The sequence below is a fragment of the Aphelocoma coerulescens genome, chromosome 5 (assembly GCF_041296385.1).
Source record: "Aphelocoma coerulescens isolate FSJ_1873_10779 chromosome 5, UR_Acoe_1.0, whole genome shotgun sequence".
Classification (NCBI taxonomy): domain Eukaryota; kingdom Metazoa; phylum Chordata; class Aves; order Passeriformes; family Corvidae; genus Aphelocoma; species Aphelocoma coerulescens.
In genome coordinates, this window is record NC_091019.1 from 60,825,754 (window position 1) to 60,839,305 (window position 13,552).

General features: G+C 42.1%; 1 protein-coding gene across 1 annotated transcript in view; it reads right to left on the bottom strand.

The window, feature by feature from the left end:
- MTHFD1 (methylenetetrahydrofolate dehydrogenase, cyclohydrolase and formyltetrahydrofolate synthetase 1) overlaps nucleotides 1–13,552 on the bottom strand; it is a 40,766-nt gene that overhangs the window by 11,556 nt on the left and 15,658 nt on the right. The window contains exons 9-18 of the mRNA XM_069018477.1: nucleotides 11,220–11,347; nucleotides 10,468–10,565; nucleotides 9,578–9,751; nucleotides 8,929–9,065; nucleotides 8,593–8,639; nucleotides 6,210–6,317; nucleotides 6,034–6,108; nucleotides 4,174–4,276; nucleotides 2,934–3,010; nucleotides 1,818–1,958 (exon numbers count right to left, since the gene is read on the bottom strand). Coding sequence (XP_068874578.1) covers nucleotides 1,818–1,958; nucleotides 2,934–3,010; nucleotides 4,174–4,276; nucleotides 6,034–6,108; nucleotides 6,210–6,317; nucleotides 8,593–8,639; nucleotides 8,929–9,065; nucleotides 9,578–9,751; nucleotides 10,468–10,565; nucleotides 11,220–11,347 — 1,088 coding nt within the window. The remainder of the gene's footprint in view (nucleotides 1–1,817; nucleotides 1,959–2,933; nucleotides 3,011–4,173; nucleotides 4,277–6,033; nucleotides 6,109–6,209; nucleotides 6,318–8,592; nucleotides 8,640–8,928; nucleotides 9,066–9,577; nucleotides 9,752–10,467; nucleotides 10,566–11,219; nucleotides 11,348–13,552) is intronic.

Sequence of the window (13,552 nt, forward strand, 5' to 3'; positions counted from 1 at the left end):
CAGTCATGAGTCCTGAGCCAAATGCTCACAGCAGTTATGAAAACCTTGACCCATAATGTCTTTTTCTTCCCTTTCAATTTCAACTGAATTACAGCACTCAAAGATATGAAAGACTATTTCTTTATAAGACATTCACTGCTTTGGTTCATTACTTTCAATCTTGCCACATGAAAGCTTATTTAACATTTAATGTTAAATAAGACTTCACTCATCTCCACAATAATGAAAACTACAGAGCGAGATTTCCATGGCGACATTTCAGACCCGTGTCGCTCAGTGGCACTTCGATACATCCCATCTCTAAAAACCTGTAGTCAGTTTTTGATTCCACATTTCTTCCCAGATTTTTTTTGCACTTGCTGGTAGCACAGTCATGGCATTGGTTGCATCACAGCAGTAGGACCCAGCCAGGTCTCTGCAATCACCACATTTCTGCCTGCATGAGGAGTGTATAACATGGTCCTAACAACACAAGCCACTGGCTGCCATCAGTGCAAACATGTAACAGACAAGAGAACCTGTTGGATGTCTGATACCATCCCATTCTGCAGTTGGAATGGACAGAATTAGATATAATTAGATTTTTAAAAAGTTTAAAAAAAGTTGAGATGAAAGACTTCCATCACCTGGACTCTGCAGAAAAGTCAAGTAACTCCAAAGCCAAGCACCATCTGCCTACACAGCTGATGGGCAGTAAGACTCCTGTTTTCCAGAAAAATGGTTTAACTCAGTTACTTAAGTTAAACTGGCAGCATGCTAAGTGCAGGAATTAAAATCTCAAAGCTGCCTACAGAACTTTGGCACATGGTCTTTCTCATTCCCAACAAATGTCTCACATAGGGATTTACAGATAAATGGTTCCAGCCTGGCACTTCTCCTGCAAGGTCAGAGTCAGGCCACCAATCTACTGTTACTTAGCCTTATCCTGGGAGGAAGTAAAACAAATACACAACACTCCCACATCCCCCCAAAACACAAGAAAACAAAAAACCTGCAGCAAGATAGCAAGAGCTGGGTAAGCCTTAGTGCCCTGTCCCACCCAGCTGGAAACCCAGGTCAGGAAGAAGTGCCTGGGACACAGGGCATTGCCCTGAAACCACACTGAAGCACCATTTGGGAAAGTGTTATTTGACACACTCCACAAACCTGCCAAGAATTAACAATTATTGGAAGGACAGCTGCAAAACAGTGCTGCAGCTTGCAACTGCTGCTTAGGGATGCTTTATACACTTTATAAACTGGTAACAGGCATCACCAGTGCTATGACATTCAGCATTTCATGCAGTGGAAATTAAATATTTGTGTCCCTCATCAAAGGCTGCCTTACAGAGAACACACACTTTTTTTGCAAAGGCTTTGGGTTTTATAGCATTCACAGACTCCCAGAAGAAGGTATTTCATTGTCTGTAATTAAATTTGCACGAGGCTTTGTTCCTGCTCAATGTTTTCCTCACTCCAGGGAGCCTAAGAAACAGGATGGCCAGCAGGATGCATTTTGAGTTCTTCTGATTCATAAACATGCTTTTTATGCAGAAACCACCACGTATTTCCCCCGTAACTCCTGTGGTGCCAGTTTCAACTTGACACACAGCACATCACACAGGACCCCTGTCCCTGCCCAGGTCAACACACACACCCTCTCTAGATAAGGTGGCAGCCACACTGAAGTAAAAAACTTTCATTAACTGCAGGGGCTGGGATTTTATCTTTGATCTTCTAGATGTTAAATTTTTTCTGCACAGAAGCATCTGTCTGCCTTTTAATCCAAGGACTTTCAGAAATAAGAGGAAAAAGCATTTAATGACAATGACTCTTACAAGGTCATCTGCTGTAACTGGTTGTCCTTTTTTGCTGGAAGCTACCACCATTCTGCCAAATCGCTTTTTCATATCATCCAACCCATCAGCCAGGGCTAGGACTGCCATGATTTCACTGCTCACCGTGATGTCAAACTGAGCCTGCAAGAGATGAATGAAGGACGTGAACTCATTAAGATTCCTTCCCAGCAATCCTTACCCCCGTTCAATTCTTGAAACAAGGAAAATCATCACCATCACAAAAAAAACAAGAGAAAGAAAAAAATACAGACATACAATATACAAGAAATCCAAAGCACTGATCTCAGAACATAGCTCATTTAATTTGGCCATTTTAAACTGGATTTTATTTCTGCAAAATTAAGTAAAACCTACTCATTCTGTTGCTATTACGTGTCTCTCCTGGCACGTACATTAGTGATTCATGTAAGAACACTCAACACTAACAAATTCTGGTTTTGAACACTGAGCTTACTAACTCATCTGATTATTGCTAAACAATACAGTAAAAGACAAAAAACTCCACCAACAAAAAAACCAGATTCTATAGGAAATCAAGGGTAGAATTCATCTGACATAATGCAGACACTTACACCTTAGGGAAGCTAAGCACCCTAAGGACATTTCAAGTCAAAAGAAACAGGCTTATCTGAGCACCGTTCATTTGAACTATAAATTTGACAGTTACTTAAGGGATGAGGGGGGAGTCACAGCCCAATTGCCTCTTTTACTCTATTGATTATACAGTTAATCTAGACAAGCTCAGATACTGTGCCTAGTTTTGGCCAGATACACCCCCACCCAAAACACCTGCAGTAGTGAAGATGAACCATTGTCATGTACCATCTTTAGAAAGGGCACTTGTGTACCACTGTTACGCCACAGCCATCCCAGTTTGGGAAGACAATATTCAGAAGAGAACAGGAAGGAGGGAACAGACAATAAAACTAAACACAGCACTGGTAGCAAATTTAACTGTTTGGTTGAGAAGACTTTTTGCTTTCTCTTTAACAAGACAGAGGTAAAAGAAGAAAATAGCTGGAGTTACAGAAACTTGCTTTAGGAACACCTTTTCCAAAGTACTTTTTAAAACATGCAAGAAAAGGGAACAATTACCGTTCGTGTGAAGCCTTTCTCTGTTGGAGACTGTCCAATAGTGATTTTCCTAAGGAACCTGTCATTTGTATCCAGTACTGCAAGGAATGCAGAGAAGTAAGATGTCACACTGCCAAGTCATAAATTCACATCTAAGCCCCGTGACAAACACCCAGCCAGGTCACCAATGAAGAGAAGATGGCAGTTAGAGAAACCATCCTCTCCTAAAGAAAGGCAAGTGCTTCTCAACGTGATAGTTACACAAAAACTGCAATGAAGTTAAGATACCCACAGATACACCAGACTCTGCACTGCATCCAGAGGGAGTCTGCATCCCTTTGTGTGCATTAACCACCAGACCACAGGTTCTCTGAAAATCAGAGCTGCTAATATTATTACAATTGATTTTTCACCATCATTAACCAATATGAATTCAGGAAATCACTGCAGTCAAAAAGAAACAAAATTATCACTTTATAAGTTAAGTGATAAAATGGTCAGATACTATAATTTAGTGAGAATTGTTTCACGTAGCTCCATTAAGTCAAATTACCTTGGAAACACAAACTATGAAATGCTGGCTTAAATTTGCTGTTTCTTTCTATATGCTTGAAATATTCCAAGCATTTTATGAAGTATTTCCCATGAGGCAGACTACTTTAGCCTCGTTACAGGTAATGAAGCAAATTCTGGAGAATACATGTCACGCTATATTTTAAAAGAAAGAAGAAAAAGCAATATTCATGGAGCCTAACTCAGGAAAGAAGTCCACTTTTAAAATTCTTTTGATAGTGAAATATTAAATCTGCCAGACCAGAGAATGATCTTACCTTCAACTATCCTTAGAAACCTTTAAAAAAATCTGGCCTTCATTTGCTGTCAGTCCCCAACAGAGCAAGTGGGCAGACTAAAACTGAGTTTAATCCCAGAGCAGAACCCTCTCCTTACTCACAGAGCAGCCAGGTAAAAAGGCTGTCGGCTACAGCTGCGAAATTCAACTCTCTCAGTGACTGACAAATCCAGGAACACTAACTTGCATCCATTAGCCAACTCTTAATGTTTGCAAATTCAGAGCAGATTCAAGACCTTGTGTTAGACCATTTAGAAGTGGGATCCCAGCTGCAGGCAACTATCCCACCAAACTTAAGGAAGGAGGGGCCAGCTCTGCTCTCTTTCCCATCTTCCCAGGAAACACAGTTTCAGCTGCAATTGCAAATGTCTCTTTCGACACACGTTTCCTTTCATTTAACGTCTCTAGTACCTCTTTGCCATGTTATGGTGCCTGGGTCTATGTCCAATCTCACAAATGAGTTTACTTCTTCCTTTGTCAAAGCCATAGGATCAGTTTTGTTAATGCCCAGTTTCTATGGGAAGAAAAGACAAATAAGAGGTGTAGTGAGAAGATTCACAGAAATGAACCTTATACTGCAGCACTGAGGCTTTGGCAGCAGCATCTGCATATTCAGAAATAAGGAGCCCTTTTTGGGGCCCTTTCTCCCAGACCCCACAACAACGTCAGATGATCCATATCAGCACATACTGGACAGAGCTTGCTGCTGTCCAGCTTGTAAAGGGCAAGGCAGACAATGGAGCTCATTAGGGCAGGTTGTCACCAAGCTCTGTGCAAGGCACCTACAGAAAGAGCAAGAGACAGCTCTGCAGTTCCTTCCACGCCTTGTTCTCGTCATTAGTCTCACATGCTTACATCCATTTCTCATTAGTTTGCCTGGGGTCACTGCACACAGCCACACATATTTAAAGCCATTGCTTTCAGCATGCTGGTTAAGCAGCACAAAGGAGGAATTAAACAATTCAGTCACAAGGCTGTCAGCATCCCAGAAAGCTGATCTTGAACACACTGAGAGGATGGGCAGTTTGCCAAGTTGCTTAATTGAGAGAAGAATTATCTCAAGAAGCCTGATACAAGCGCAAGCTTAGGCACGAGGGAAACGATTCAGTTGATTTATGAACGAGTAAGGTTTTCTTAATTAACTAGACAGTTAAGTCGTATTTTTCTCCAGAAGAACAGCAGGGAAGAAGAAAGTCTGTTCTTTTCCTCTTCAAGCATATCATTTAGAAAAGGAAATAAGCAACAACAATGACAGAGATATCATCTTTCTGGAGTATTAGCATCCTGTGCACATCTTGACATTTAATAACCAGAAGAGTGGTTAGGGTAGAGTTCCCTCAGCAGTCCATCAGGAACACCGTGCAGTGTGACATCATTTCTTGCTCAGCAGTGGAAGCAAACCACACATTCTCTAATGGTTAAGACATTATAGCCAATTAATAGATCAGTTTTACCTTCCCAAGTGACTATTGCTCCTGACTTGCAAATGGACAACTGATCCAGCCTGAATACAAAATAGGCTTGTACCTTGAAGAAGCTCAGCAGAGCCCAGTCTGTCCTCCTAGCTGTAAGGTTCGAGCCCAGTGCAAAACCATTCATCTGCTAATCCTCATTTTTGCAGAAGTCAATGAGAACTTGCACATGCCCCGAAGTTTCGAGGATCAGAGATGCTGTGGGCTGTTCAGGGACTGCCATTCAATGACAGGGCTACTTATCTAACTGGGAATTATTATTTTTTTTTTTTGCAGAGGAGAAATTTGCCATGTAGAAAACAGGTGTTTTTTTCACTTTTCTTTGTTTTCTCAATCTGGGTAAGACAAAGAATATTCTCTATGTTCTCTTTTTGCTGAATTTTATGAATTGCCTTTTTTTGTGCTGCATTATCTGCATAGCTGCCACATGGGTACCACTAATCTCTAGCTGTAACTGTGTGTTAGGTACAGAGAATAATTCTGGTCTTTTCTTAAACTGCGTTAAGGACACTGAACTGACATCACTAATAAAGGACACTAATCTCTGCCTCTTCCCACTGTGTTAATCACAGAGTGATTGTGACAGAGTTATATCAATGATTCCTCCCCTTGGGGCTGCAGCTCACTGTTTTCTGTGCTGTATGAAGGGTTACCACACTTCTGCACACTTTATGTAAAAAATAATGCCAGTAGAATGACCTAAGGGACAACAAAGGTTTCTGTGTAAGGTAGCTCTGCCTACCTGAAGGACGAGTAAATGGAAGAGAACCAGAAACCAATGAGAAAGCACAGAGCTCACCTGTAGTCTTCGGATCTGAATATCTGAGAACTTCCTGACACCATTAACAGACGGCACCAAACGGTTGTAGAGAGCCTTGGAGAATGAAACAAATACTTAATCAGCACTGCTGGCACACCCAAAACAGACTGGCCAAAGCAGGCTGGGATCAAATGCATGGCAAGAAAGGATTGTACCTGGTCAGACTGAGTCAGCTCGTGGAATATACGCGCGTCAATAGCAGCAGCGACCAGATTGTTGGCTGCAGTGATGGCATGGATGTCACCTGTGAGGTGAAGGTTAAACTAGAGGACAGAAAACATATCAGTTACCTCATCCTGCTGCAATTTTCATTTATTCCAACTCACCGTAGACAGATGGAAAGAGGAGTATTAATAGTAATGTTACAGTGGGTGAGGGTGGAGGGGGAGCGATTGCTCAGTGCAGTATGTGGAAGAGAGGAAAGAATTTCTCTAAAACATAAAAATGCCTCCCCCACATCCATGTCATTTTACAAACTTCTAGAACAAAGCTCCCAAATAAAAAGTTGTTTGTTTTTTTCTTTTACCCTCTACCAGAACAGTTCTCACAGGCTCCTTGACACTTAAAAAGACTCAACTCAGCACATTCTGTGATTCTGTGATCTGCATAGCTCCTCCTTCACCTTCCTCCTGACCCCCTCATTTGCACAGCAGGTTTCACACATACATTAGCTGAAGTGGCTGCTGCTCCCACAAGGGAATCTGAGCTAAACTGGAACTAACAACCTTGTGCAGCACTAGCAGTGGAGCTGTGGTTGCACAGAGTTCTGCTTAAGGTAACCACCCAAACAGAGAATCACAGGCAGAACTTGTAGACCACATACTACACAGTGACACTGCTAGTAGTTTTCTTAGTTCTATCTCATTAAAACATAGTTTGAGTGGGTTTGCCTACATGAGTTATCTGGCTGCACTGTAGCTGTGAAGCTGGTGAAGGATCTAGATTGGGTATGAGGGAAAATTTCTTCATGGAAAAGGTTGTCAAGCATGGGAACAGGCTTCCCATGGAAGTGGTGGGGTCACCATCCTTGGAGGTATTTAAGAAACATGCAGTGGCACTTGGGGACACAGTTTAGTGGTGGGCTTGGCAGTGCCAGGGGAATGGTTGGATGTGGTGATGTTAAAGGCCTTTTCCAACCTAAATGTTTATGGCAGGTGAGTAAAAGGTGTGGTTAAAACAACCCTCTTCATCTCTAGCAAAGCAGCAAAGAAAGAAGATGAAAAGGGGATATTAGAAAAGGTGATATGACAGAATACCTTACAATACCATTTTATTGAAGCCTTTTTACTGTGGTCTCAAAACCCACAAAGCTGAAACAGAATGCAGCTAGTCACACACTGATTATAAATCCTAATTCGTAAATGCTAATTGTTGTCTCATTCTGCATACATGCAACAAGAAGCAATTATTATTACCTTGGTTCTGAAGTATGCACTCAAAAGTTTTTCACTGGCTATATTTTTTCATAGGATGAAAGCTGCATGCAGAATTATTAAATGATGTATCAAGGTCATTATTGTAACTAGTGACTCCAGATTCTTTAATTTTACCAGATGTGCATTTACTAAAACACCCCCCCAAAACTATGTGTATTTGTACCATGTGGACTATACTTTAAGAAAGTCATTCCAGCCAGTTTGGCTCCTAGAGCGTGGCTGTTTCCCACTGCTGCACACAGTCAGGTATTTTGGCTTGTCTTACTAACACTCCCAAAGAGGAGGAGGTTATTTTTCCTGTCACATCTATCCTTCGCACATGTTCTTGGCACATGACTAAATCAATATTCTGCCTCCTGAACATCTTTATCTTTTATGGACTTGCTGCATCAATTAGAACAAACAGCCCTTTTGATCATTTCTGCTTTTCTTCCTGAAATTGTCCTGTGTCAATCTACAGTGCATGAGACAAAGGTACAATTCTACAGGCAATTACTCTGAGAACTGAGAGAGGCACGAGAGCACATGCTACACGTGCTTCTTAATTCCCTGCCTCCAGACACAGAATTTTACTTGTTGCCAAGTCACACCACAAACATGCTCCAGTGCCAGCCCCCCACAGGCTGAGGTCTCAGCATTGCTGATTCCCAAATTCCCTTTTCCCAGTTCATGACAGTAATCTAAAACACAAGTACACCAAAATAGCGCATGGAAAGAGTCGGTGGCCACCACAGCTGACAGAACTATGCAATATTCTTCCAAAATGCATTAAACCATTATCATCTTCATTTCAGTGCTGGGAAAATGAGGCACAGGATGTACTTTGCTCCAGGCTATACAGCAATTCACGGCAGAGAAGGGAAGGGAACAGAGGAACTGGGAATTCCTGGCTCTATGAAGTTCCCTTACCATGAAGGCACACTTCTGAAACAAGCCAAGGATGATTGTTTGCTAAAAAAAAAGCTTTGCTGAAATCAAGGACCAAGTTCTTGCAAGTGCTACACTAGGTCATCAACTTATAGATTTTCTAAGTTATCTGACTGCAGTATCTCTCCAAGGTCTGTGAGCTGTAAGTGCAATGAGGCTTTGTATAAAGAATTACCTCTTCCATGGGGACAACTTGACAATAGCCACCACCTGCAGCTCCACCTGCAGAGAGACAACAGTCAGACCACACCAATCCAGGTGTCTCCAGCCCAGAGTGCTGTTACATGTTTGCTTAACAGCTCCAAGAGGGCAGCTACCACTGGGCAGCTGAGTTTAAATCCCAACACAGTACCTCGAAGACAAAACTGAAGAACTTACCTAAAGCTCTTTTTTTCTTAAAATAAATGCAACTATAACTAGAAATAAGGTAAAACTACAGTGCAGCAGAATAGTAGTTCTGAATGTCATCTTTGCCCATTTAAGACAACTGCAAGCAACAGAACAATCATACCTTTTATGCCAAAAGTTGGCCCCTGAGAAGGCTGCCGAACACAGGCAAAGACGTTCTGGTGAAGGTGTGCTCCTAAGGCTTGGACAAGGCCAACAGTGGTGGTGCTCTTCCCCTCTCCCAGGGGAGTGGGAGTTATTCTGCAGCAACAAAGCAGAAGAGACACAATTACACTCTTGTAGAGGGTGAGAATCAAATCCCAGGCATAAAACAGTCACCCAGTGATTGCAGTTGTTAATGAGAATTCAAATTCTGAACAGGCTCAGACTTCAGCTAATGTTCATCAGTTCAAAACTGGAAAGAGATTGGCAAATTATCACATAACCGCTGACAACTTTCCTCTGAAACAATTTGCTTGTTCCTACTGAAGGCAGGCTACTAGACCAGGAGAAGTTTGGCCAGCAACCAGTCTACTCTTCATAACCCTGACCTGTAGACCAAAACAATTCATCTCCTGGAGAGAAACATTAAGCTACATTCCCACTGCTTGCCACAAGTCATCAATCTACTTCCCAAACTACTACATTTTCAGTGTGATTTATGAAAACCCAGAGCACCTCATATAGTCACCCTACCAAAAGAAAATACAACAACAAGCCATGCTCATAAAATCTCTTTTCATCTTGTAAGTGATGTCTCAGGAAACACCTACCCAGTAACAACGACGTATTTGCCATCTGGCTGGTTCTTCAGACGGTTCAGAGCTGAGAGCTGAACCTTGGCTTTAGTTTGGCCATAGAGCTCCACCTCATCAGGGAAAAGGCCAACTTCTTTTGCAACTTGATCAATGGGCTTGGGCATGCAAGACTGTGAGATTTCAATATCACTTAAAGAGAAAGAGCAAGATGAGTTTATAAGTAAGTCAAGGACTTACCCCAAATTCCCTGCTTCTGGATGGCATAAACTACAAACACCTAATCTATATTTTAGAACTCAACCTTTAAACCCCTTAGTTAAATGAATCAATCCCACCAATATCAGGTACATTAGAATAGACACATCTTCAGATTCAGAGTTGCCTTTTTAAAAATAAAGAAAAAAGGCAAAACGCAAACCAAACAACAACCCCTCTCCCCAAACTCCCCATTTCCCCAAATCCCTTTTGTAGGCAATGTGTTATGATCCCATATGGTATTTTACATATTTTCAGCTGCTCCTTGGGGACTTGACACCAACAACTTCTATTTGAAGATATTAGGATTTTGGCATGCCAGATTGAAAATTTTCCAAAATACAAGTTTTTCACTATCTCCTGGATCAGCAACCATCTAGCTGGCCTGAAGTCTGCGAAAGTCCATGTTTGAGCCTTAGCATTATCAGAATGACCCCAGTGAAGCTGACTACACTTCAAGAGATAGCACCACTGCAGGTTAGCTCTGCTCCCTCAAGAAGACTCAAGAGTGCTTTCTCTCTAATTCTCTCCAAACTTCAATCCCAGCTACAGTCTACATACATGTAAGCCCTATATTACACAAAGCCCGAGAAGAGGAGTGAATACTATACTGCATCAACACTGCCAGCAGCTTGATTTGAAAGCATTACCTTGGAACAGGCATCTTCAGGGTAAGCTGGTTGTATTGGATGGTCCATTTTCCAGGCTGGAACTTCTCCAGAAAACGCTGGGCACTCTCCACAGTGCTCTAAAACGAGCATGGGAATACATTAAAGCAACCACCACTGCATGAACCACACTGGTTAACAAAGAGACCAGAAAGGTGTGCCCCTCCTATCTGTCTCAGTTTGGGATTAAACCAAAGTGCTTTCGTTGAAGCGTTTGCTAATAATCCAAAACGAGATTCTGCTTGCAGTTTTCTTAAGAAGAAAAAATCCCACCATATCTATCTCTCTACCAATCTTCCAGTGTGCTGGATTATTTTGGGTGTTCTGTGCCAGCAGGGTCTCTTAAGCAAAGCATGGAAACAGAGGGAGCTGGTTTATACTGTTACTCTCCTTTGTATCCAATCACCCTATGGATAGTTTCAGAATTACAGCCAGAGCATTATAAGACAAGCCCATTTCTTATGGTTTTGAGCAACCACGCTCAAAAACCCCTAAAAAATCTGCCAAACCCCCAAAAAACCAAACAACTAGAAACCTTTCTTCTAGCATTTCCTTGAAGTCCATCTTCTTCCTCAGTTAACTGAATCCAAATTGTCTGGACTAGAAGTTAGAAATCCTAACTAGACCTCTGCAAGAGCAAGAAGGGAGTACCAGCTGCTTTGGTAGTGTGCTGATGGTCAGCAGCAACATCCCTCAAAGCAAACACAGAGGAGATGACCACAGTCATCTGTTACCTGCATTAACATGGCCACAGTCATAGGCCCAACACCACCAGGAACTGGGGTGATGAAGGAAGCTTTTTCCTTTGCTGAAGTGTATGCCACATCTCCCACAACTCTTTTTCCACTGGCCTTTGTGCTGTCTGGGGATTTAAGGAGAGAAGTAAGTTACACATCACAGTTCACCACAGCAACAGAGGAGACAGCACTGACTGAAGCTGAAGTCTTTAATTCTGCTGGGGCAAACAAAATAGAAGCTGAGTACCCAGGAAGCTGCAAAGAAAGATTAAAAAGCTAAAACAACATCACAAGATGAAGCTGTTGTCACCATACTTCATTCACAGAGTGTCAACAGCTCATATAACACATCCTTCCATTAAGCACCATTTATCCTCAGCCAGACAGATCTCCCTTTCCTGCAGGATGCAAGTCTTTTCTCAGTGGCTCATGGCCCACAGGGCAGTTTGAATGAGATATAAACCAACAGTCTAGAAGAGGTGAGAGATGAAACATGGCTGACTGCTTCCAAACCCCCAGGTTTACATTTGCTCTGTTCCATTTTGGAGGACATCTGGACATTATTATTGAATGAAATCACCTGCCTTTACAGAAACTGAAGGCAGAAAAGTGCTGAGCTTTTCAATTATCACTGCTAGTTTAATGATGGACCAGTAAATACTGCAGTTCACAGATATCAGTCTTGTCAAAACAAACATCACAGGTGGTTTAAGAAAGATTATCCTACTGAAGCTTTTTCTCAGGCAAAATATTTTGCTATATCCTGCTGCACTACGTGACAATTCAGAAGCAGACATAGCCCTTTTTTCCAGTGGTGACCTTTAAGCTCACCCATAAAAAGAGAAAGGGACAAAATGTACTAGTAAACTAGCACAGTCATCTAAGGAAGTCACTGATTACAGCACATAAAACCAGAAAATTTGAGTTGCTCCCAGAATGGCAGATTCTCACTTCAGATAAAGGACTCTAGGGAGCTTCTAAACAGTGTGGAAACCTGAAAATAGATTTTAATGTTGTTATATTGAAATATTATATTGCATACAATCAGTGTATGTTTGAACAGAACACAATAACTTTCATATACATCTGGTGAGGGGGAGGAGTGGAAGAGAAACCAAACTCCTAAACAGCTGATTATGTTAAAACCAAAGAGAGAACAAAAGCAGCTCCTGCCAACATTATTTCTTAGCTGCATTGTTACTGACAATTAGCAGCTTGGATGCTTTGCTGCTGTGTTTTAAGCAACACTGCTTCTCCCTAAAGCTCAAAGCCTGAACAACGTCGCAGCTGTTAACCAGTGTTTCTGCAGCCGCTGTCAGCCTGGCTGCCTGAACTGCAGACCAGTCTGGCCTTCCCCACTAGAGACCAATCTAATTAAGGCTGCAAAAGGTAAATAATGTAATTTTATTTTCTTCCAAGGATGCCAAGCAGGCTCAACAGCCATCCTGGCCAGGAAGGCTCTTGGCCCAAGAACGAAGAAAACAAGCTGGCACTCCAAACTACCTCATCTATTACACAGACATAGAGATGAGCACACACCAAACAATCCCCCAGTCCCTGCTTCTGCATCTCACACCAAGCACTGCCGAGCACAGCCTAGCAGCTATTCAACTACCTGCAAAATATTCTTTTGAAAGAAAGCTCACATGCAATACTTGCCATCTCTCCCCATAATTTCACCTTCTCAGTATTCACCATCCTACTCTTAAAAAATACAAACTAGTTACAGGGAGTATAAGTGACACTGTAACCATGTTGCAAAAAGCCACCCTCATATTCCACTTTCAAGGCTCCTTGTTAGCAAGGGCTGCAAAATCCCATAGCTGAGAATTTTGAACAAAGTTGCTTCCTCCATCAGGAGTCAGAAAGGGACATTCCAGGGACTGCCATCTCTGGGAATATCCTCTACCTGCACTGCTTTCCCTTTCTGTAGCAAAGCAACTTCTACAGGCCTGGGATAAGGCATCCAGAGTATTTGCTGGACCAGCTCTCCAACTGCAGCAGTGAGGAGAGTCAAATACAATACAGGCTGGAAAGTAAGAGACACTTGTCTGCTCTAGTACAGGTTTCAGGAGATCGTTTTTTCCTCTCTGTCTACCTGGAGACCTGGAAGCAATTCTGTTCATTGCAGTAAACATGAACACAAAGCCAGATGTGGCTGAAGTGTCTCTTCTAACCTCCAAACCAGCACCCTTGAGAGTATTCAGGCCACCCTCCATTCAAAAGCACAACAGCTGCAATTGTATGGTGCTACATGGCCATAACTTGTCCTAACTCCAACTTGGCAAGACTGCAGGAAGTTAATGTACTCATAAATCAGATTGGCATCT